The sequence below is a fragment of the Mauremys mutica genome, chromosome 9 (assembly GCF_020497125.1).
Source record: "Mauremys mutica isolate MM-2020 ecotype Southern chromosome 9, ASM2049712v1, whole genome shotgun sequence".
NCBI lineage: Eukaryota > Metazoa > Chordata > Testudines > Geoemydidae > Mauremys > Mauremys mutica.
The window spans coordinates 63,596,306-63,622,366 of record NC_059080.1 but is presented as its reverse complement, the minus strand read 5'-3'; the positions used below and the strand labels follow the sequence as shown (position 1 = coordinate 63,622,366).

General features: G+C 39.4%; 1 protein-coding gene across 1 annotated transcript; it reads left to right on the top strand.

Annotated features, from left to right (window-relative positions):
• Nucleotides 1-299: 299 nt before the first annotated feature.
• COPB2 (COPI coat complex subunit beta 2) lies at nt 300-26,046 on the top strand. Its single transcript, XM_045029574.1, has 22 exons — nt 300-477; nt 2,190-2,327; nt 3,216-3,302; nt 5,962-6,088; nt 8,601-8,749; nt 9,842-9,988; nt 11,683-11,782; nt 12,663-12,805; nt 13,049-13,248; nt 13,430-13,540; nt 13,841-13,929; nt 14,040-14,146; nt 14,434-14,577; nt 18,373-18,503; nt 18,770-18,977; nt 19,282-19,392; nt 21,018-21,232; nt 22,673-22,765; nt 22,844-23,024; nt 23,141-23,209; nt 25,058-25,156; nt 25,687-26,046. The coding sequence occupies exons 1-22, from the start codon at nt 475-477 to the stop codon at nt 25,780-25,782; spliced, it is 2,748 nt and encodes a 915-aa protein (XP_044885509.1). The 5' UTR covers nt 300-474; the 3' UTR covers nt 25,783-26,046.
• Nucleotides 26,047-26,061: the final 15 nt, after the last annotated feature.

The window sequence follows — 26,061 nt, the reverse complement described above, 5'->3', positions numbered from 1 at the left end:
CGAAGGGAAGCCCTGATGCTTATCAGGCAGCGGCGGCCATGACAACTCCTCGTTTTCCTCCCTTATGGAAACCACAGTTCCCAGCATGCACCGCGGCGCAGCGGACCTATGCCGCCATTCTCGATTCACCGTGCAAAGACTACATGTCCCAGCATGCTTCACGGCACCAACGAACTCTAATTCCCACTAGGCCCCGCTCCTGGGGTTTGGTAGCCGCACCCCCTCCCTCCGGGGGAAGCTCGTACTGCCTCGTACATTGGTTTAAGTACTGTAGCAGGTGCGTCTGGCCCCCACAGGCGCCATGGGAACAAGTAGTCCCGTTCTCGCGATGTTTGAGATGCGGAAGCGCTTGTGAACGGTCTTCTCGTTTTCATTCTACATGCCGCGAGAGCGGCGGGGCCGGAAGCTCCACGTCGGTCAGTTGGGCTCAGAGAGCGACGTCTCAGCTGCTGCTGAGTTGGGGGTTGCGGAGCCATGGTGAGTCCGGCCGCGGGGTCAGCTCGGGCCGGGCCTTGTCTCCCCGGGGCTGGCGCCAGCTCGGCGGGGAGGCGGGGGCGGAGGAGTGGCCGCCGGGCGGGACATACAGGTGATGGGGCTGTGCAGGGGTCCCGTCTCTTGGGGGCTGTAAAGGAACCAGACCCCCACCCCCAGGCGTTCCCCGCTCCTGCAGGTCAGCGCTGTCCCTGAGGCGGTGCGTGGCAGGAAGTAATTCCCGGTGAGATGCTGGGAGCGGGTGTGCTGAGGGGACCAGGTCAGGGTGTCAAACCAGTGGTTCTCAGCCGGGGGTATGCGCACCCCTCGGGGTACACAGGTCTTCCAGGGAATACATCAACTCACCTACCTATTTGCCTGGTTTTACAATAGGCTACATGAAAAGCACTAGTGAAATCAGTACGAATTATAACTTCTTACAAATGATGGCTTGTTTATGCTGCTCTACATACTATATCAGTGTTTTGCAACTGGGGGGAGGGAAGGTTTGATTTATTTTATAATTATATGGTGAAAATGAGAAAGCAATTTCAAAGTAACAGTGTGGCTGTGACACGTGCTTACAAAATTAGACATAAAATTCAAATAGTTTTCAAGTGAGGTGAAACTTGGGGTATGCAAGACCCCTCCTGAAAGGGGTACAGTAGTCAAACAGTTAAAGGTGCAGCTCATTGGTATTACAGAGACACAGTGGGTGAGGTAATAGCTGTTATTGGACCAACTTCTGTTAGTGAGAGACACCAGCTTTTGAGCCACGCAGAGCTTCAGATCTGCTCTGTGTGACTTGAAAGCTTGTGTCTGTCACTAGCAGAAATAGGTGTTATTGAGTAGTAAATAAGGTCATCATTTTTAGAACTTCCACATTATGAAATGCCTCATTCTAGAAAAATTACCTTGGCATGAATTCAACCAGTGAAATTTGAGGTAATTTGGTTTTGTATTGCCAGAGTTATAGGTGAAGTCAAAATCAGGGTATAATGGAAGGTTTAAAGTTCTCTTTTTACTTTGTAGTACTTCTTTTAAAACTATCATTGGCTTCTGTGTTTGTATAATTTTTTTTTTTAAAGGAGTTGTCAGACTCCCTTCAATTCCTAATGGACAGGTGTCTCCATTACACATCACAGTCTGTGATAACTGGCTTCCTCACTACATTCACAACAGAAGTACAAAGGAGAGAATGGACCTTAAAACTTGCCAACTCTTTTGCATTTGAGGTGGCTTTGTCTATTCCCTATCCGCTCAGTATAGGTTTATGGTCATACTGGGTAGGATGTTGTCTGGAAGCTTGCACCACCCTTCCTTTTCTTGGGCTTATTCTGTAGATACATTTTCCAGTTGTGCAGATCAGGACCGCTTCACAAGCAATATATTCACATGGATTAAAGAAATAATGCACAAGAACAATCCTCTACATTCTACTGGGACCTTGTCCTGCTCTAGAGAACTCAGTGGGAATGATGCCACTCAGAGCCAGTATTTGTTTATGTTCCAAAGACTCTCTTACAAAAACTAAGTAAACAAGTAGATAGGATAAGGAGCATGTGAGATGTGTGCCCACAAAACAGAACTGACTGATTTTATTTTAGGTCTAACCTTCATTTTTTTTTTCTTATTTACACTGCAGATATGTTAAAACAGTTCCATGCCATTTTTATGTTGAAGAATAACTTAGCATTCTTAATTTTTCTGATCTCTAGCCTCTCCGACTCGATATTAAGCGAAAACTAACAGCTCGGTCTGACCGAGTAAAGAGTGTGGACTTGCACCCCACCGAACCATGGATGTTAGCTAGCCTGTACAATGGCAGTGTCTGTGTTTGGAATCATGAAACACAGGTAAACTTTTTCTACTGTATTCTATTTCTAATTAGAAACAGGAGTGTGTGCAGTGTAGCAATATGGTAATTCATTGGAATGTGTATCCTGAAGATAGTGATATGGGAAGCACATTTTTCTGCAGCAAATATATGGAAAGAACTTTTAATAACTTTTAAGAAGGCAAAACAAAAAACTATAATTTGCTGAGTCACCAAGTGTCCTCAAGAAACTCATGGGTTTCATGCCGCTTACAGTTGAGTGCTGCCATTAAAGATCAATGTACTGAAAGGCAGTGCATTTTCAAATTGTAGCCTCAGAGACAAATAAGTACCGTGATATAAAGCAGATAGATTAGGATGTTAACCCATCACTGAGCTTTCTGTTTATATGCTAAATGCCTTGAATATTAAGAGTAGTAGGGATGTGAATCACAACATTGATCTTAAACTTACTTTTTTTCTGTTCAGTCTCCCTGAGCTTGAGGCTCATTTGTTTGCAATCTGTGTGATGCCTCAGCATGTGTTGTTCAGGTGATATCACAAACATTAAGAAACAATCTAAAGAAAGATATAAAGGTCTATGGAGATCACACAAATTCCAGGGTTTATTAACTATATACAGTGTGATTTATTTTTTGCTAATTATTTTCATTTTAGTTTATTTCCGAAGGTATTAAATGTTTTAAGACTATGCAAAGCTGCACCAGAGTGTAAATACCTCCCCTTACCTGATTTTCTTATGTTTATACTCACATCTGTTAAAAAGGAGTACAGATCCCTTTCTCTAGGAGCTTCTTGACCATTCTTAAACTTGCAACTATTCAAAAGTAGTCTGTTTTAAGAAATGCTGAACAGATTTTGGAACTGACATTTTCTCAGTAATATACCCCAATATTTCTAATTTTAGACTCTAGTGAAGACCTTTGAAGTATGTGACCTGCCAGTCAGAGCTGCAAAATTTGTGGCAAGAAAAAACTGGGTTGTGACCGGCGCTGTAAGTTGTCATTTTCTGTTTCTGTTTCATATACATTCCCCCACTTTTCTCTCTACTTCGTTGCACCCTTACACATAATCCAGAAGTGTGGTTCGATATTAACTTGTACACTGGAAGAAGATTACAGCTTATAGCTGTTCGTTTCTCCAAAACATTCTCCTAAAATCCATTGAATAGAATGGCACTTTAAAGCTCAAACTTTAATTTTAAAAACAGAAAAATATAAATTGGTGGTTTACTTTATATTTAGGCCCAATATATATTACCAACTCAAATAATTTCTGGCACTTGTTTAAAAGATGTAGTATGCACAGTACCTTAACAATGTCCCTGTAATTAGGCTAAAGGACTTGAACTATTCAAGGTAATACAATTTTAAAAGTTTACCTGTTGTTTTCTAAGCTTTTCCTCAATTATTTTTAATACAGAATCTTTAGAGAAATTTTTGTTCACTTTTAGAACACTAAGCCACTTTTATCCATTGAATGTACCCATACTAAAATTGAATTGTATCATTGAATGTATCCATACTAAAATGTGCTTAATAAATCAATTCTAGTCTTGCAATTATGAAAAGTCAGCAAAGTGTAACAGTTGATGTCACAAAGTATATACCTTACAGGCTGTAAAATATGTGTTTGTTTATATATCTTGTATATAATCATGTTTGTTTTTATATTTTCAACCCTAACATTGCATTACTAAAGAAGAAAGTCTGAATTAGTTTTGCATGCATATTTCTGTCAGCCTTCTTAATATTTACAGAAGCAGAGTTGCAGATAAGTACATTCACACATGCTTGTATCTCTATTTGTAACCACGGAAATAAACATTATTTCCATGTTACATTTTTAATCTGTCATTTAAATCATATTGCCCTTACATCCAATCACTGAAACAAAGTTATATTTTAATATGCATCCAGATGTGCATGCAATGTGGGTGTCCGAATTGGTAATTAAAGTAGATATTGTATATGCCCAGCATGTTTTCAGTCTGTTACAATTTCTGAATAAGTCTTCAAGTGGGTCAAATGCATTTGACCCCCATTGAAAATTGTCCAGGATGCATTTATATTTTTTAAATAAAATGTATTAAATGGACAGTCAACTTGAAAATCACTTTTTTTGTCTGAAAATTTTGTATCTACCATAGAAACAAGTAAAAGCTAAGATTTCCATAAAAGAAAATTTAGTAGAAAAATTAGTACTCTTACTTTGTTTGCTATCAAATACTTCGAGTTTCTTGTCACTTTTCATTGTCTTGTTCATTGTCTATGCCCTCTGTTCTATGCATTGGCATAATAACACTTATACACATCTCTGGGGGGGAAGCTCACATGCAAGCTTTTTTCTAGCTCAGAAAGATGTTGCCTTCTAGTGACAGAAGTTAGAAAGCTGATACTGAAGAGGTAACAAATAGGCATATATATGGAAGCAGAAGGGAGTAGGCCCAACCCAGCATATATTATGTTGCTTCCTTCAAAACATTTAGGATAAAGTTTTCAAAAGTACCTAGTCCCAGTGACTTTCAATGAGACTTAGGACTTGTCTACATAGAGCAGCAATGTCACTACAGGGGTGTGATTTCTGAACTGCACCAATGTGTTGCACACTAACTGGCCCATGCAGATTTAGTTTTTGCCAGCAGAGTCTATGCAGGCCAGTGCACTTTAGAAATCACACTCCTCTAGTGCTCATTGCTGCTCCTTGTACACAAGCCATTCAGACCCTAAGGGTATGTCTACAGAGCCTGTGGCTGCGAGCTTCCATCCTGGGTTGACAGACTCAGGTTTGCAAGGTTTGTGCTACCATGTCAAAAACTGCTGTGTACAGGTTTGGCTCAGGCTGGAACTCGGGCTTTGAAGTCTAGGGAGGAGAGTGGGTTTCAGGGCCTGTGCTGCAACCCAAGCTGCAACTTTGCAGTGCTGTCTACACAGGTATTTTTAGCATGGTAGCACGAGCCAAGTCTGTTGACCTGGGATAGGAGGCTTTCTGCCCTGCCCTTTGCATCTAAACCTTTTGAAAACTTTATCCTAAATATTTTTATGCTCCCAAGTTAACATGGTTTAAAAATTGATTAAAAATGTAAAGATTTCAGGACGTCATATTTAAGAGCTTTAAAATAGTGGTGGTGGTTGTTTTTTTGGGGGGGCGGGGCATTATTTCCTAAATAGTCAGTTAAAAAGAAATCCAAGTTGGCAGTGCCTTTTTCAGGTATCTTATATCATTGATATCAATGTAAATTTTCACCATTGACTTTAGTGGGAGCAGAACAAAGCTCTTAATGCATGGAAAACACTTTTTCATGCTCATATAATGTGAAAATGTCTAAAGGAACTTTAGACTTTCCTTAAATTAAAAAAAAAAGTGACCTTTTGGGCTAAGACCATCTTTGAGAAACTTTGATCATAGATGAATTCTTCATAGTTATAAATGCCTTAAAATAGGATCATGTAATGTAAATTTCTGAACCAGAACTATGTGAGAATAATTATGCTAGCTGGCATTGTTTCCTTTCTTGAGACTTTTTTTTAATTCAGTTCTTAAAGAACTTTTATGGATGAAGAATCTTTGAAGGTGGAATATTAGCCTTTATTTAATGTGAAATACTTTTTATAGAGAAGCTGATCTTAGTGTCTTTATTTTCTTATCTGTAGGATGACATGCAAATTAGAGTTTTCAATTATAATACCTTGGAAAGAGTTCACATGTTCGAAGCACACTCCGATTATATTCGTTGCATTGCCGTACATCCTACTCAGCCTTTCATTCTAACTAGCAGTGGTAAGAGAGATTTTCAGTATAATTTTTCTCTCACAACTCTGTTCAGACTGTTATCTTATAAACCATGAGAAACTACATGGCATGTACTGTTTTTGCTGAAATAAGAATTCTTGAGCAAGTAGCCTACTTCTCATTTGTCATCTCAAATTATTTCTTTCCAAGCTAGTTTCATGTTTTTAATGGAATCTCAACTTTACTTAGGATTTGAACTGTAATAGGTTAAGCTCTTGTCAAAGAAGAACTGAATGTCTAGTTGCTTAATATCTGCCAGACAATAAGTTCATTTACATGCTAATGATCTGCTGTTTGGCAGATTGACATGCCATACGTGGGTTTGACATATATCAAGATTAATTTTATTTTGCTGGTTAAAACTAGAAGCATTGTAGTGTTTTCATAGTAAGATTGCAACGTGAGTGATATTGGAGTTGTCCTATTGTTTTACACTTTAAACATAACGTCCTTTCATCAGACAGAATTGTTGGCTTCATGCTGTGCTCACAACATTCAATCTAGATTCCCTAGTAAGCAAATTTAACTGTTATCTTGATCCTTTAGTATTGATGTGTAGTCCTTAGAAGTGTCTGAGATTAATTAGTGCTCTGAGCCTGACACTCATCATCTTCTATAAAGGGGGGAAAAAGTAGGCACTGGCCTGTCAGATTTTCTTTTGGAAGTTAAAGGGAAGAGCTAGTTTTCAAGATGCCTAGAAGCAAAAAGAAGAAATGCTGCATGCATTTCAGAGCCAGGGTTTAAGAGAACAAACCGAGGTGTAGTATCTCCTGAAAACAAAAGAAACAGTATAGCTGAACTGACTATATTGCAAGAACAGTGAGAAGAATAGCTGGATTACACTCTAGATCAGTGGTTCCCAAACGGGCCGGTTTGTTTACCTGCCGCATCCACAGGTTCGGCCGATCACTGCTCCAGGCCAATGGGGGCTGCGGGAAGGGCAGCCAGCACATCCGTTGGCCCACGCCGCTTCCAGCAGCTCCCATTGGCCTGGAACAGCGAACCGTGGCCACTGGGAGCTGCGATTAGCTGAACCTGCGGATGCGGCAGGTAAACAAACCAGCCCGGCCCACTAGGGGCTTTCCCTGCACAAGCGGCGGAACAAGTTTGGGAGCCACTAGATGGAATGGAGGCTTTATGCAGAGTCAAGGATCTGTGTGTAAGCAGTTTTTGCTTAATTCAGTATGTCTTAGTGTGTGCCGAATTAGGCTGTTCATCCCTTTTGTACCTTTTTGTTTTCAAAGAAGTACATAACCAATAAAGCAAGAGACTAAATCATATAGAAAACAGCAGAAAAGAGTGAGAGAAACAAAATAGGCAATCTAAGGGCTTGTCTGCGTGAACAATTCGTCTGCAGCATGCTGGGGTGTGAATCTACTCCATACTAGCCTGCCATGCACTAACTGTCCATGTGGGGACTAGATCAAAGCACAGCGGGGAACTGTTGGTGTGCTTAAGCAGGGTTGACATGGACAGTTTGTGGCAGACTAGTGAGGGATAGATTCACACCACAGCTTGCTGCAGACTAGCTGGTCACATAAACAAGCCCTAAATCCTTATACTAACAACAGAAGAAATTATCTTCAGGATTCCAGTGTTTGCTTTGATGCTTATCTTTGAAACTTGACCCTTTCCGCAACTACTCACTTTTCAGAGTTCCAGACTAGGTGCCTCCAAGATGTTTGTAGGTCACTGGAGCTGTACAGGAGCTATGGGCTATGTTGCTCACAAATTCCCTTTAGATTTCACTTTCAAAACATAAAGCAAACTGTTTAAAAACAATGGTTGGCAGTCCTGGGGGAAGTCTTGGTTATGACAGCTGATAATGTACACCCTCCTAATTGACGAGAGAGTGTGTTGAGGTTTTAATAACATTCCTTTCTCCAAAATATTAACTAGTCCCTGAAGTTAGAGGTGTTAACAAAAATACCAATATTTGAAACAGTAATTTAAAATCAGTTTCCTCTCAGTTGCTCAGCTTTCACTCTGACTTTGGCAATTTAGTGAGACATCACAAAAGTGTGTTGTTTTTTTTTAAAGTCTCTTCACACCACTGCTACCTTTTTTAGAAGAAATCTTTCAGACTTTCATTAAAAAAGTAGAATGGTACAATTCTCCAGCACCAATGTCCTCTTTAAGAGAACACTGAATGGCTCTGAAGTGGGAACCAAATGTTTAGCTGTGCTAAGCAGCCTAGACTATTACTAGGTTCTTACCTCTGGCAAGCTAGATAGTCCTCTGCATTAAACTGAAGCCTGGGTATGTCTGTCTTTGGGGCATGGGTGGGGGGGTAGGGTGGGGGGAACAAAAACCAACCCTTGCATTCCCTATAGCCATCCCCTCGCCTCTCAGGGTAAACAGTCTTCTGAGTAGAGTCCATTTTGATAGTAGCAACACTTCCCTTTAGGATGGACAGGCCTTGAAAATTGGGTTACTGAGGATTTTGTTTTAAAAAGATAGGTATATGAATATTTAAAACTAACTTGAATTTTTTTTCCAGATGACATGCTTATTAAACTCTGGGACTGGGATAAAAAATGGTCTTGTTCTCAGGTGTTTGAAGGACACACTCATTATGTTATGCAAATTGTCATAAACCCAAAGGATAATAACCAGTTTGCCAGTGCCTCTTTGGATAGGACGATTAAGGTACAGTAAATATACCTTTTAAAAACTTTATTAAATAATTACCAGACAGAATAAATACAACAATATAGCCGTACAGACAACGGAAAAATTATATTCATAAAACAAATATATGTGCAGTAATACTGTATACTATATACGAGGACATATATAAATTAGAATGACATAAGTCAAGTTTATAGTTTGTTGAACAATCATCAGAGCCTGCATAAACACTTTATATATCTGTGAAATCTCACGATTAGTTATTGTATTTGATCTTTGAAATGTGAATCACTGGCAGAAATGTATGGACTCTTGTGATTCCATTTGGATTACCAATAAGAGTTGGGAGGTGAAACTTTACTGTCAGAATCGCCCACTTTCAGAGCCCATTTTAGGGAAATGCAAGATAGCAGAGTGCCTATACTGAGAGTCTCGCTTCACTTTCCTGCAATACTGAGTTCATGGGGCCATCTGGGCACTGAGATTTCCCCATGTTCGCTTGGAACCTTCGTTATGCATTAGGACTGTAGAAAGGGCCGCCTATGCTTCAAGACTCCTTCAGCTGTTACGATTAATGGGTATGTGTGAATGGGATTTAGTAGGGTAGCGAGGAGGCAAAGTTTTCACCTAGGGACCCGATGTACCTGAAACCTGCCCTGATCCATTTAACAAACCGTCATTTAGTATTTTAGATTTGTGACTCTAAAATCCACACTAACTAAAGGATATATGTATAATTCTGACTCTAACTTCAGATTTCTGAAACAATAGTAAGCTTAGTATATACAAGGTGACATATGGTGTGTGTAAATATGATATGTACATGTGCAGATTTTTCAGTCTACATACATGCAGAGGGATTTAACATGTAAGAGAGACCATTGAAGGACAAAGCTATTTTATTGCTTTGAAATATTGGCCCAAAGTGTAATTAGATTTTTTTTTTCACTGCATTTAAGAAATCAGGATGCTGTGGTACAGACTTCTTAGTTGTATCTTTCCTGTCTCTAGAATTTTAGAATGAACTCTGAATAGTGCATTCTTATCTGGTTGTGCTGGCCCATGAGGGTAAGATCAATACTTAGGTATGGTGATCTTTTTCTTTGCAAGGTGTGGCAGCTTGGTTCTTCTTCACCCAACTTCACTTTGGAAGGCCATGAAAAGGGAGTGAACTGCATTGATTATTATAGTGGCGGAGACAAGCCTTACCTCATTTCAGGAGCAGATGATCGCCTTGTCAAGATTTGGGATTACCAGGTACAATGTATTCACCTCTTCATGAATACTTCAGTAGATTAATTTGGTTGGGCACCATCAGCAGCAAAGGCATGGAAATTGAGGAAAAGGGATGGAGGAGAAAAATATTCTGGAGTATTCATGTCTTTGAATAGAAAATAGAGAGATTCTGTGATGTATTTTCTGGAAAAACTGAACTAAAAGTAGTATGTTTAAAAATTATGAGTAACATTCTGTTTTACCAGCTGTGAAATATAGAAATCACCTTAAATCTGAATGTTAAAAGTTAACTTTGTCTTGAATAATATTGGATTATTTTCTTGTAGAGTAATGCATCCATTTTTTTTTTTAATTTTGTGACCAATCACCTTGCAATTGATTGGGTACCCACATGCTCTCTCTATCCCCTTACTGCAGGGGTTGGCAAACTTGGCCTGAGGGCCACATCTGGGTATGGAAATTGTATGGCGGGCCATGAATGCTCACAAAATTGAGAGTTGGGGTGCAGGAAGGGGTGAGGGCTCTGCCTGGGGGTACAAGCTTTGGGGTGGGGCTCGAGATGGGGGGTTGGGTTGCAGGAGGGTGCTCCGGGCTGAGACCAAGGGGTTGGGAGGTGGTTGGGGTGCAGCAGGGGGTCAGGGTGCAAGATCCAGGTGGTGCTTACCTCAGGCACCTCCCAGAAGCAGCAGCATGTCCCCTCTCTGGCTCCTACGCTGAGGCGTGGCCAAGCAGCTCTGCACGCTGCCGCGTCCACAGGTGCTGCCCCTGCAGCTCCTATTGGCCATGATTCCTGGCCAATTGGAGCTGTGGGGGCAGGAACAGCGTGTGGAGCCCCTTGGCTGTCCCTATGTGTAAGAGCCAAAGTGGGGACATGCCACTGCTTCTGGGAACCATGCAGAGTGGGGTAAGCCCCTGACCTTGCTCCAAGGCTGGAGCCCCGGAACAGGGCAAGCTCTAGACCCCACTCCCTGGTGGGAGGTCGAGGGCCAGATTAAAACGTCTGGAGAGCCGGATGCAGCCCCCGGGACGTAGTTTACCTGTCCTTGCTTTACTGTATGTCCAGAGAATAATTGTCTCCTTTTGTATCCACTTGTTCTCTCCAATCATTTTGTCTGTTTTCTTCCTCCTTGTTGCTTTCCATGTTTTTGTTCTTGCTTATGTTCCTTGTCCCATCCATCTGTGATTTCCTTCCCCCCACTAGCTAGGTATGTGTTGCTTGGGTATTGATGGGGGAGTTATCCATTCATAAGTCTGTGGCCTGAGCTGAATGCTATAGGAGCAGAGAAGAAAAGGTTGGGCCTGTGGGACAAAGATAGCACTAGGCTTGGTTTTCCCTTGTGATTCTATGCAGATCTATCTATGTTTATCTTTCAGGAATTGAAGCAAAAAGTACAGGCACTAACGAGTCTTCTATTAATATATTGAGCCATCTTGCTCTCAACAAAGTGTTTTGTAGATAGGAACCCACTTAGCTTAGGAAACAGAGAAGCAGCTATACTAATGGGAACAAGTTCATTTTTGGTGGTTGGGGTTTTGTCTTAAGACAGACTCTAGAGTATGCTGTTCTTTGAACACATTGAAGCAGAAGTAAAGGTTATAGAAAGAAGACTAAAGGCATGCTTACATAATTCTTATATTAAATTTATTTGAAGATAGTGATCTGAGAAAATTGCAGTGTTAATGTTTTGTTTTCTTGATCTTCACTCTTCTTACAGAATAAAACCTGTGTGCAAACACTGGAGGGACATGCTCAAAATGTATCCTGTGTCAGCTTCCACCCTGAGTTGCCAATCATAATCACAGGCTCAGAAGATGGTAACTTTATGTTTTCTGACACTTAATATACATGAACAGTAGGACGGGTTACATACCCTTTTGTAGGCTTGGAAGGATTAGTTTCCTTGTTTTCTTTTTTTATTTATATGGCTATAGAACTGGTTACTATTGGTTTTAATTCCCTTTGCAAGGTCCAGCTCTGCTTGGCTTTTGGCAGTTCACTTTATCCCTACACTTTCTGACCTTCAAGAGCTGGTTTTCCTTGATCCATCCCATGTAGGCTTTTTGCTTTCTCTTAATCACTGGTTTGAGATGCTTGCTCATCCAGGTTGGTCTGCAGCCCTTCCCTATGAATTTTTCCCCTTGCTTGGGATACAGGTTTCTGCAGCTTTGACTTAAAATAATTCCAATCTTCCTTCACATTCATATCCTTGAGTACTTCTTTTGGAAACCCCAAATAAAGGTGAATCTAATCCACAGGAGGGGGTGGAAGGACATGGCTAAGAGGAAGGCAGGAACTGCAAGAGTACTGCTGCTGAGACGCCTAGGGCATCTGCAAGCAGTGAGGCCCCAGTCAGTTCAACTCCATCTCACTATCTCTGCACAGATGTGAGAGCTGCCTGCCAGCTTGGAGCTCCTAATTTCTCCTCCCTGTGATCCCTCAAGCTCCACCAAGAGATTCTTCTGTGCTGATTTCCCTCCTTTGGCCTCTGTGACACTTGTGGGAGATATCAAATATCCCCCCCAAGCATCAGTGAGACTGCTGGGATTGAAAGATTAAGGTTCTATTTCACTAAAGTTTAAATTACAGGTGTTAGTTTCATATGCGGTCTTTGGATTCTTGTTGTTAAATGCCGTAATGTTTAATAGCCCTACTACTGAGAGAGAAGACTGAAATTGCATACATCTTTTTCTACAGGAACTGTCCGCATTTGGCATTCGAGCACGTACCGCTTGGAAAGTACTCTCAACTATGGCATGGAGAGGGTGTGGTGCGTGGCCAGTCTGAGAGGATCCAATAATGTGGCTTTGGGTTATGATGAGGGCAGCATTATTGTTAAGGTATCTTAATATTAAATTGGAAAGCATACATAAAAATAGTAGCCCATTGCCACAAACGTCTGTTACTAAACTATTCTTTAATACTGAGACAGCCTGGGAAGTGATTTAAAAAAATGGGCACTTCAATTTATTGGCATATTCCAAAAGAGCTGTAAGTATTTAAAGTGAATGGAATTAAATTTGAACAACTTAATGGGCCAAAGATGCTTAGTTTTTACTATCTTTATGTGCTGTTCTTATTAGCTTGGCCGTGAAGAACCTGCCATGTCTATGGATTCAAATGGAAAAATTATTTGGGCTAAACACTCAGAGGTGCAACAGGCGAACTTGAAAGCTATGGGAGATGCTGAAATTAAAGATGGAGAAAGATTGCCGCTGGCTGTAAAGGATATGGGGAGCTGCGAAATCTATCCCCAGACCATTCAGCACAACCCTAATGGACGGTAATAGGTTGTTTTTTTCTTTTGTTTTTCCATTTCAGAACAGAATTCTTGACATTTTAAAATTTACAAATATGCCATACAAGAAAAATATACCTTCCAGATGACTGATCTACTTCTAGTGATGCCCATTAGTCTCTGCACACAATTTCCACACCAACACATTCTTTTTCTCAATCTTTAGGTTTGTAGTAGTATGTGGGGATGGTGAATACATCATTTACACAGCTATGGCTCTGAGAAACAAGAGTTTTGGTTCTGCACAGGAGTTCGTATGGGCACATGATTCTTCAGAGTAAGTGTGGTTTTTATTTTGCGTTGTATTAAACAAATGTATTTCTGCTAATTTCCAGACTACCCAAACTATAAACTGGTCTGAAAGTAATAAGATGGATTGAGTAATGAGCATTCTATAGCTTGGATTAGATGAAACTTTTATATATTGAATGCACTTTTAATTTTGAAGAAATATTAAATATAGTAGCCTACATGTCTAGTACTTTATAGCAGTTCTTTATGGCTATACAATATAACATTTTGCTATCTTGTTGTCTGGATAATTGTTTTGTAATGGTGCATTTTTCTGTGTATTTAGGTATGCAATCAGGGAGAGCAACAGCGTTGTAAAGATATTTAAGAACTTCAAAGAGAAGAAGTCCTTTAAACCTGATTTTGGTGCAGAGGGTGGGTTTTATTTGTATTTCCTAAATCTGCTAGATTACAGAATTTAACTCTTTTGCTGGAAAAAATATTTGCTAGTGAAATACTAATTCCACATTTGCTATTCTTTGCAGGTATCTATGGAGGTTTCTTACTGGGTGTCAGATCTGTTAATGGCTTGGCATTTTATGACTGGGATAACACAGAACTGATACGCAGAATTGAAATTCAGCCCAAACATGTGAGTTTTGTCAGATGTCACTCTGAGTATATGTATATAACCTGTCATATCAGGGATGCATTTAGAATATACTACAGGCTTTTCTGAATTTGTTAATCTCATGAAGCTGTTAAAGATAAAAAATTAATTTTTTTATATTTTTTGTAGTAGAAAGACTCTTAGCTAGACTGTCTTCTAAACCCCTACACTGGATGTGCAAATGAACAAATATTTTGATAAAACATGTGTATCCTCCGTTCTTAGCACAGCACCTTAAAATGTAAATGCTATTTTTTGTTTTTATTTAGATTTTCTGGTCTGACTCGGGTGAGCTGGTCTGTATTGCCACAGAGGAATCATTCTTCATTCTGAAATATCTGTCTGAAAAAGTTGCAGCGGCGCAAGAAACTCATGAGGGAGTCACTGAAGATGGTATTGAAGATGCCTTTGAGGTAACTGCTGTTAAAAGTGGGAATGTAGTTAGGGCAGTGTCCAGTGAAGTCAATGGAATCTTTCCACTGACTTCAGTAGGCTTTGGATCAAGCCTTGAGTGCAGTAACAGCTGACTTTTAGTCTGTAAAAGGTTAGCGTATCATGCAGAATAATTATTACTATAGCCTTACTATAAACGTGCCCTAACATCTGTTGGAAATTCTATTTTGAGGTATTGGGAGCTAACGGAGAAAAATTTGTTTCTGGTTGAAACTTGGATTAAAAGATCTTGGCCTTATAATAAACGTAAAAATGTCTTTAAAAAAAAAAACAACAACAAAAACAAAAAAACTTGTTACCATTTTTCCACTTTAACTCCTAAAGCATTGTGTTCTAATACAGGGGTTCTCAACCTTTTTCTTTCTGAGCCCACCCTGCCCCCCAACACGGTAAAAAAATTCCACAGCCCACCTGTGCCACAACTGTTCTTCTGCATATCCAATAGATTAAAAGCCAGGGTCAGCGTTAGGTAGTAGCAAGCAGGGCAATTGCCCAGGGCCCCACACCACAGAGGACCCCATGAAGCTAAGTTGCTCTGGCTTTGACTTTCAGCCCTTGGCAGGGCTCGGACTTCAGCTTTTTGCCCTGGGCCCCAGCAAGTCTAACACCAGCCCTGCTCTTCGGTTTATTTTGGTGGATCCCCTGAAACCTGCTCGTGGGCCCTGGACCTCTGGTTGAGAACCACTGTTCTAATATACCGTATATACTTGTTCATAAGCAGAATATTATTGGTAAAAAAGTGACGCATCAGAGAGCAGGGGTCAGCTTATAAACAGGTCTACACCAAAATTTGATGATTTTTAAACTCTCGGGAATCATTGAATTGAATATCTAATACATTGTCGTTTTGTTTACCTGGAGCGTCTGCAGGCCTGGAGCCCCTCAGCTCCCTGTAGCCACGGTTCACCGTTCACTTCCCGCAGCTCCCATTGGCTGGGAAGAGTGAACTGCAGCCACAGGGAGCTGAGGGGCTCCAGGCCTGCAGACGCTCCAGGTAAACAAAACGTCCGGTCAGTGGCTTACCCTGACAGGCTGGGAGCCAAAGTTTGCCGACCCATTTATTCATGTCAATATTGCAGCCTTTTAAAGTTGCAAAGGCTTTGTTTAGTGGACTAGATTAGCTTGAAATGGACCTCATAAGTCTTGAGCCAATATGAAAATATAACGTGCAGAATTGATGGAATCTCTAATAAAATTGAAATAGCCTGTTATCCCTACAGACATGCCAATCTACAGGGCTAATAATTTGACAGTGATAAAGCAGGTAACATTCCTATATAAAGTCCTACAAAATCTATAACTACAATAATAATCTATTTTCATAGTAGTATTTAAAATGAGCCGTGAAATCAAAAGAAAAAGGTCTTATCATGCAGTGTTCAACCTTAAAGTTGTTGAATATGCAGAAGCAAACAATAATTGTGCTGCTGCTTGTGAATTCGGTTTCAGTGAGAAGTAAGTAAGAGAATGGTGGGGGGAAAAAAACCACTAAAAGACATGCCAAGAAGCAAGAAAAAATGTCCAACGAGGTGCACTTAATTTCCTGAGCTAGAGAAAGATCTCAATAATTGGGTTGTTGAATGTCGACAAATGGGTACATTGTCACTAGAAGTGGAATTCGTCTGCATGCTCTGCAAATGTCGAAAGATGACAAATACAAGTCAGTAAAGCCGTCAGTGTTTGTCGCATCAGCGGGTTGGTATACTCGCTTCATGAACTGTCATGGTCTCTGTCTTTGTCAGCAAACAAAGATATTGCAAAAGCTGCCTAGAGATCTGGAAGGAAAAATCAAATCGTTCCAAAAGTTTATTATAAAAATATTGAAAGGAATATGCATTTGAACTGTCACAAATAGGAAATATGGACGAAACACCAATGACATTCGATCTCCCGAGCAACAGAATGGTAACTGGTGTTGGTGAAAAAAAAAACAGTTTTTTAATTAAAACCACTGGCCATGAAAAAATCCATTTTACAGTGGTTTTATTATGTTTGGCAAATGGATCAAAGCTCCCTCCTGTTGTTGTTTTTAAAAGAAAAACCTTGCCTAAAACCATGAAATTTCCTGCTGGTGTCATTGTACGTGCACACGAAAAGGGATGGATGGATGAAAGTGGGACTATTGAATGGCTGGAAAAAGTGTGGAATAAGAGACCAGGAACACTTTTCAAGAAACCTTCTATGCTCGTTTGGGACATGTTCAGGGTACACAAGATGGATGAGCTGAAAAATGTGGCCAAAAATATGAAAACTACTTTGGCTGTAATACCTAGAGGCTTAACTTCAGTTCTACAACCGCTTGATGTCTGCCTGAACAAACCCTTTAAAGACAGGCTACGCAAAATATGGTCTGAATGGATGTGCTCAGGCATGGCAAAGTAACAAAAGGCGCGAATCTTATGAAGCCTGAAATCAATCTGCTCGCCCAGTGGATCAAGGATGTGTGGGTGTCCATTCCTTCAGAAATGGTAGAACAGCATTTCCTAAATGATTTTATCAGCAATACACTCGACAGGTCAGAAGATGATGCCATATTTGATAATGACACAACAGAGGCTGATGATGAGAAGGAATCTGACTCTGAAGATGACACTCCCGACATCTATGATGACAATGCAGGTGCAGCTGTGACTGAAGCAAAGTTTAATGAACTGTTTGGTGAATCAGAGACTGATTCAGACTTTGAAGGATTTTAAGACTTTTTAAAGTCTCATATTGTTCTAAGTGACTTGTTTTAAATATCCATTTACTGATTTTTAAATATTGACTGTAATTTTGAAGGTGAATACATATTTGTTCAGTTATTATAACAGGTTTTTCATTAGATTACATTAAAATAATTCTAGCAAAACTTTTGAGTGTTCGTTGTGATGCAGCTTTTAAAATATATCAGGGGTCGGCAAACTTTGGCTCCTGGCCCATCAGAGTAAGCCACTGGCGGGTCGGGATGTCCCGCAGCTCCCATTGGCTGGGAATGGCAAACAGCAGACACTGGGAGCTGAGGTGGTCCATGCCTGCAGATGCTCCAAGTAAACAAAATGTCCTGACCCGCCAGCGGCTTACTCTGATGGCCCAGGAGCCAAAGTTTTCCAACACCTGAAATATAGGGTCAGCTTATGAAAGGGTCATACAGTTTTTGCTGTTTTTACCTAACCATCTTGGGGGGTCGGCTTATAAACGAACAGGCTAATGAACGAGTATATATGGTAACTAAAATTATTATTTTCAGACATAAAACTGGGTGAAATAGTAGTGTAAATTCTCCTTCAATTTTCAAATGTTGTTGAAATTTAATTAAAGTTCAAGACTTGGTTAGTGGGCATGTGCTGAATAATGTTCTTAACAAGCACTTCAGAAGAAAATGCTGTGCCCTTGTCTAAGTAAATCAGACAGCAGTATTAACAAGGATAAAGTTTTTTGTTTTTTTTTCTAGCTATAGCATAGACATAGCTATAGCTATAGCTATAGACATAGTCCAGGTCAAAAATGGAATAATTTAATCCAGATTTTAATAATCCTCCGTGAAGGCTTTTTACTGAATATATTTGTATATGTTAAAACAAATGTGCATGTTTCCAGTTTGTATCTAGAATTCCATCTTTAACTTGCCCTGTTGTGGAGGATGGAGTGTTTAAACTCACCTGGGGGGTGGGGGGAGAGTTTTTCATGGCTGTCCCAGTCCTAATGTTTACATGTAGCTGGTGTGTTTTAGTTTTTTTAATCACCAAAATCGCTTTATTTATTTTTTGTGGCAGGTTCTTGGTGAGATTCAGGAGATTGTAAAAACAGGGTTGTGGGTTGGCGACTGTTTTATTTACACCAGTTCTGTGAACAGACTGAACTACTATGTTGGAGGAGAAATTGTCACTATTGCCCATTTGGATAGGTGAGTATCTAGTTTATATTCATCTGTCAATATATTTTGTAATGCTTATTAAAACATGTTATGAAACAGTTCAACTTGTCACTAAGTTGTTTGACTTCTAACCATATTAGTTTAATATATATTGGTGCAATATTGCACAGAATAATAAAAATTGTCTAATAGTACGTATATCATTAGTAAAACTGCAGTAAGTTTTAGAATAGTAAGTACTGTCTTGCTATCATAAAATCTACTGAATCTTCTGTTGAAAATTGTTTTTGTTATAGGACGATGTATCTATTAGGGTATATCCCCAAGGACAACAGGCTTTATCTGGGTGATAAAGAGCTAAACATCGTCAGTTACTCCTTGTTGGTTTCTGTGCTCGAGTACCAGACAGCAGTAATGAGGAGAGACTTTGGTATGGCTGACAAAGTTCTTCCTACAATTCCAAAGGAACAGAGGACCAGAGTTGCACATTTTCTTGAAAAACAGGCAAGAGAACTGTTTCTGCAACTGTAAACAGCGTAAATGTAAATTGTAATTCCAGTTTAACCTTTCAGTTTACTCAGCAGGGAATTCTCACATTACTGCATGCATAAACCAAACACTTATTTAAAAAAAAATTGTTGCTAAATATTATACATTAGTAATTAAGAATAAAGCAGTCTTTTCTGTTCTTTATACACCAGTCAATTTGGCTTGGGAAAAGGGAGATGATTTGGTGTTCAGAGTGAAATTTCAAAGATTGCTGATGAACTTGATAGACTACAATTTGACTCTTGAAAAATCTGTTTAGGGCTTCAAACAACAAGCTCTTGCAGTATCCACAGATCCTGAACATCGCTTTGAGCTTGCGCTTCAGCTTGGAGAATTAAAGATTGCATATCAGCTTGCGGTGGAAGCAGAGGTAAACCTAAGATTAATTTTAACAGAAAGTCAAGCTCATACTGCAAAACCTGCACGTCTTCGGATAAATTTAACAGAGGGCTGGGCCTTATGTAAAGGGAGGGGATCAGGATCTGGGGATGGAGATCAGATCCTGGAGCCTGCACTGCCTCTCCCATTCCCCCCGCCCTCCAGCGATCGGAGGAAACTTTCCTGGAGGTGCTCTATAGGGAATTAAGCTCTGTGAGTTGGGAGGGAGGATGTTCTGTTTGTTGTCCCTCTGGAAACCTACCTGAATACATATTGGGTCAGGATCATAACCTTACCTTCCAATTTTGTGTGCTCTTACTGGAGCTACAGTGGAGATCAGAAGGAAGGAAAACACAGCCAGGAATTGGTGCAGGGGAACAGGACTTCTGAATGGATCGGCACTGACTCCAAAGACCTGCCAGTTGCAGGTGCTGAACACCAAGACCCAAACTCCACTTCTAGTGCTCAATATAGACGATCTGGCCCATAACTAACTTTGAGGATAGTCTCGTTAATTGCTCACTTCAAGTGATCTCCTACAGTATGTGAACTACTTATGCTTAGCAGTCTGCACCAATTTTGATTGATCTTTGACACTCTGGTTATCTTTCCAAGACTTGAAGAGGAGCTTTGTGTAAGCTTAAAAGTTTTTCCCTTCCACCAACAGAAGTTCATAGAATATCCGGGTTGGAAGGGACCTCAGGAGGTCATCTAGACTTTTGCCCCAGCTCCCTAAATGGCCCCCTCAAAGATTGAACTCAAAACCCTGGGTTTAGCAGGCCAATGCTCAAACCACTGAGCTATTTCAGATAATAATAAAGTTACAATATGCTTTTATTACAAATATTTTGAAATTCCTGAACACCAGGTTTGGCAATACTCTAATGTGCCTTCTTCATCTTGCTTCCCTCCCTTTACTAAAGGGAAGATCCTACTAGTTGCCACATGAAAGTCACTGAAACTGTGTGTGTATAAAATAGTCTGTGTGATGCTACAACCGTGTTAATCTATAGCTGTTATATTGGCATCTTGTGAGGATATTTGAACTCCAACATCCTGAGTGCAGGGGAAAATACATATAAGTAAGCTACAATTATGTTATGGAGGTCATGGAATCTGTGACTTCCAGAGATCTCCATGACATTTTCTGCTTCGGCTGCGGGGCTGGAGCTGTCAACCAGCGGGGACCCCAGAGCTCTCAGCTGCCACGGGCGGCTGGGGAACTCTGCAGCTCGGAGCCTCCTGCCCCATAGCTCCCAGCTGCCACAGCGGCAGGGGCCCCTCTCCCCAGCCACTGCAGCGGTGGATGCTGGACCCTCCCACGCCCTATTTTGTCACAGTTATTTTTAGTAAAAGTCATGGACAGGTGACAGGTTTCTGTGAATTTTTTTTTTGTATTGCCTGTGACTTGACAGTGACTTATATGTAAGGCTAAGATTTTGTCACGGTTATTTTTAATAAAAATGAAGTTGGGATAGGAGACCTGAACTTGACTGAACTTAAACTCCTGCTAATCTGCAGTTTTCAAAGAAGTCTTTCTTTAAAAAAAAAAACCATAATGTGAAAAATGTGCTGTTCTTTAATTTAAAACACTTAAATATGGAAAATCTCTTACAGTCAGAACAGAAGTGGAAGCAACTTGCTGAGCTTGCCATCAGTAAATGCCAGTTCGGCTTAGCCCAGGAGTGTCTGCACCATGCACAGGACTATGGAGGTTTATTGCTATTGGCCACTGCTTCAGGAAATGCTAACATGGTGAACAAGCTAGCAGAGGGAGCAGAAAAAGATGGCAAGAACAATGTAGCTTTTATGAGCTACTTTTTGCAGGGAAAGTAAGTAGCAAACAAAGGCTTGAATTGTGTTCATGTTCACTATTTTTATAATACTCAGACTGAAGTGGACCACACCTCAAATTCCTAATCAGATGGCTGCCACAGGTATGCTACAATTGCTTATGTGGAAATAGAATATTTTCCTGTTGTTTAGCTATCCCTTATGAGATGGAAGAGAGCCAGCATCATGTGACTAACAGACCGTTCTAATTGGGAGTTGTTGCTGTAATGTAATGTAACTGGACATGCTTATTAGTGCTCGCTCGCCTGGGTACAGTGGAGGATCTATCACTTCCATTTTAGGGAGAAGTTTGATAACTGACACCCCCCCCCACACACACACCTTTTGCTTTAAAAAAATAAATAAATAAAATTGAAATTTGTTGTCATACAGGGATGGAAACCTTGATATAAACTGTTTACTCAAAAGTTTAAGATAGTGAAAGGGGGAAGGGCATCATCTCAATCAAGAATGGCAAGAGACTGGTGGCTCTACACAGTTTCCTATGCTCTGGAGCTTTCAATTGCTTTATTTTAAACAAATTCAAAAGCGCTCAGTTTTTAATGTGACAAGCTTGATATTTTGAAATTTCTTTTATTAGATGAAAAATCTTTTTGATATTTCATTACAATTCTCCTGTCTGCTAAAACTTAGTCTTACAAAGAGCTATTTTGTTTTAGTAAAAGTATGAAGACATTTGAAATTTTTGGCCTTGTCAGAACACGTCACTCAAATTCCTGTACCTCCAGAACAAGATTATACATCTTAATTCATGGTGCAGAGATGTTAGATCACACAAAATTCCTCTTCAATGAGAAAAGGAAAGATGTTTCTCATTGCAGCCAATGGCAAAACCGCTGTTGACTTCAAGTAGAACTGGGCTTTGTCTTCTGTACCAACTGAAATAATACTAAAGACACTCTAGTCTGTAAAGTTCCAATGGGTCATAAAGCATGTATATAAAATTTTTGGTTAGTGGACTGGTACCTTATTTTTGTTCTATCAACTCAGTATTACTTTGAATATAAGGTTTACCTAGTATTTTTCTTAGTCATATTCGAGAGAGACTAAAAACACAAGTTAGATCAATGCCAAATTAATCCCTGGCAGAACTCTTGGTTATGATGTTATACTAGGATTGTACTTGACCATAAAACTTTCTCAAAATGAAATTCAGGACTAAAGTTCCATGCTCCATTTTGCTTACTCTGGGGTGCCTAACAGTTACTGCAAGTGGCCTTTCAGAAAGACTGATGATCCTACATCTTTTACAATAAAATGTGGTACTTCAGGTTTGAGCAGAAAGACTTAACATTTATTTGGTTTTCATTACTTTAGCAACTTTATGATAAAGTATACATTAAATGCAATACTTTTCTGTATTTTAACAGAAAAAAATAGTATTACTGTATTGACAACTTCAATATTTAACCTTCCAGGGTTGACTGTTGTTTGGAACTCTTGATTAAAACTGGACGTTTGCCAGAAGCTGCCTTCTTAGCACGTACATATTTGCCAAGCCAAGTTTCAAGGTAACTTTTTAATGTATTTAAAGTAGAAATAGGTTCCTTTAAAAACTTTTGCTTACAGCATATCTGTTTGTTTAACAGGGTGGTAAAAATGTGGCGAGAGAATCTCTCTAAAGTCAATCAGAAAGCTGCAGAGTCTCTGGCTGATCCCACAGAGTATGAAAACCTCTTCCCTGGATTAAAAGAAGCTTTTGTTGTTGAAGACTACGTAAAGGAAACTCATACTGACTTGCGGCCTGCTAAGGAATACCCACTTGTCACTGTAAATAAAATATTTTGTTTTCATTTACATAAATGATTCCATACGTGGAGCTGATTTTAATTTTTTACTGCTAGATCTTTCATGTAAGAGTATTTTTCTCTCTGCTGTTTTGTTAGCCAAATGAAGAAAGAAATTTACTGGAAGAAGCAAAAGGTTTCAAACCTTCAGGAGTAGTAGTATCCCAGGTCAGTGATACAACTGTATATTAAAGTTTCAGGATGAGGAGGATTTGGTATTGTGCACTATAGCAGCTGCTCTGGGGACACTACACCCACCTTTAATGGATAAATTATTGCTCTAGTTTGCTTTTGTTACTACTTCAGGTCACTTTTCTCTTGCCCCATCAAAATATATTTTCACAAGTTTTATTGACCTCTTGAGCTATTACTGACAGACTGTTCCACTAGCATAAGTTGCTGTACTTCAATTGGGGCACTAAAAATAAGTACATGACATCAAAAACAAACAAAGTTTGGTATTGTGAGCTAAATGACGGTTCTTTGGTTTCTGAAAGATTGAGAGAAATTCTTAGTGGTACATCTTGTATGGTTGCTACATCTGAGTAATAGCTTGTTACTGTGAGTACAAGTGCAAATATCTAGTAAATTTCAGCAGGATGAATCACTCAGCGCTAGGTCTTCCTTTGTGGTACTGTTTCCAACAGTCTGAAACTTAAGTGGTCTAAAGTGATAAAAACAACACATTTTTAAATCAAATAACTAGATAACTTAACCTCTTTAATAGCCAGTGTACTACTATAAAATGCCCCAAATTGCCAGATGGGGAAATCTGTTTCCATTTCTCCTGCAATAATTGGAAGGCCTGCCTTTTAAGCAGGTACTACCTTTTGAGAGCTTTAAACCACACAACCAACTAACTAACCAACCAACCCTGTCCCTGAACTCTTAAGAAGAAAGAAAATGCTGATCTAGTCCTGCTTTGTGTTCCTCAGACTTAAACCATTAAATGTTCTCCTTCTAAGCATTCTGTAGAAGGCCCAGGGAGTAAATTGAACCTGCTCCTATGGCACATTCTTTATCTTTAATCCCCTTCATTTTACTTTAAAAATCACCAGTTTTACAAAGTTTTTTTTATTTTCACCCTACTTTTATATCATTCAAAGATATAAAAACTTGTTTTATTAGGAAAATACAATACATTGCACAATATATGTATGATACATTAATCTGTGTATATGCAAAGCTGCCTGTTGAAGTAAGGTTGTGTTAGTCTAGAAGATACACATAATAAACAAACTAGCACAAGTGCATGTGAATCTGAATGTACTGATGAATCTCATGCCCACCATTTCAAGTGGTTAGCTAATACTTCAAAGATAATCCATTTTAGTGTCAAATAACTCCATCTACAACAGTAAACTGTTTAATCCCCAAATAAAACTATTTGAATAGAGATGTATTGTTTTCTTAAACTCAGAGGTGGCATTGTTTTGAGTTCTATTTCAGTTTTGCAGCAAACCACATTGAATTCTGTTCAGAGCATTATTCTATTGAATACTTTTTTCCATCCTGCTGTCCACCAAAATAAATCTTGATGTTTACCTAGAAAAATTAATAGATTTGTACACTGATTTTCAGCTGTTTTTGTTGTAAACACTGAAAGTCCCAGGAAAAATAAAAACCAAAAACAAAGGGCCCTATTTATCTTTTACCATGGTAAACCCTAAAAAACTCACTTTGAAAATATAAATTGAGAACAAAATTCCAAAGTGAACTGAATTTCTTAAATTGAAAATATGAGAAGCTTCCATGCTGGTGTTGTGTAAGAAGTTGCATTATTTTGTGGTCTCAGTTGTAAGTGACTTCCACTGTAACAAGAGAAACCTAAAATCAAATGTCAGCAACTGGAAAGTGCTGTTCAAAAGCTACTTAGGGAAACCTTAGACTTTAAGTGGAAAAAACAAACCCTTGCAAGAAAGTATGATTTGCTAGCATCTTGAATTCAGACTTTTAGGAAGAGCTTTAAATTATAAAAAGACTTGTGACTATGAAATCTCATTTTCATCTCATAAGGAATCTGAAGAGGAAGAACTAGTCCCATCTCCTAAACCAGTAGTGGCTCCTCCAGTTCCAGGAAACTCTGATCCTCTCCCAATGACAAAAGATGAAAAGGTATACTTCAGTTTCAAAAGTATAGCTCTGAGATGGGAAGGAAAGCTAATCTGAAACTTACAAATTTTGATATTTTATAATCTCCAAGGTGAAAAGGTGATACATAGATTAGCATATCTAGACTACTGTACTGTAAAGTTTCACTTTATTTTGTGAGGATACTAACTTAACACTAGTCAGTGTTGAAGTTTGCAAAATACCCAGCTACGAAAGGGGTGTATGTCCTCAGTCAAAACTAGGTCCCACTTAGTCCAGCAGCTGGCCTTTGCTTATTTATATGACCAGAGGCCAGTTCCATATGAAACAGCTGCACATGCAGTAGTGGAGTATGTTTAACAGAAGGTATCTACTCCAAGTAGCAAAGCAGTTTCTATTTGTAGTTTTAAATTGCAGCAGTATTTGTAGCTAGGTGTAAAGAGCTGCATCAAAGTTTGTTTGCAAACATAACCTACTAAAGGATTTACAACATACAACTATAGTAGAATTTCTTTCTTCCTGGCACCTAACCCTAAATGCTTTCCTTCTCTTAGGCACTACTAGACTTGGATGATGATTTGGATAACTTGGATCTGGAGGATATTGATACTACAGATATCAATCTGGATGAAGAGATCTTGGATGACTGAACTTGATTTTTATTTGTGACCAAATCCTTTCATTCATAATTGTTACACTGAGAGGAATTACATTTATATGGACTACAGCGATTGGAAACTAGCTTGATTTTTACGCTGAAGCTGGACAACATCGGTATAGTATGCCTATCAGTTGCACAACAGAGAATTTTCAGATTCCAACATTTTGAAATTCATTTAGTGTAGCAACTAAGCAGCTCTCCCTAAGCTGTCACATTTATCAAGAGAAACTCAAAATAAAGTGTTTTAAAGAGACACTTAAGAATTCCA

Excerpts from the sequence above, each read along its gene's own strand:
- COPB2 (XM_045029574.1), top strand. Across the intron at positions 12,806-13,048 it reads AGGGCAGCATTATTGTTAAG|CTTGGCCGTGAAGAACCTGC; the intron begins GTATCTTAATAT and ends TGTTCTTATTAG. Across the intron at positions 23,210-25,057 it reads CAGGAGTAGTAGTATCCCAG|GAATCTGAAGAGGAAGAACT; the intron begins GTCAGTGATACA and ends TCATCTCATAAG.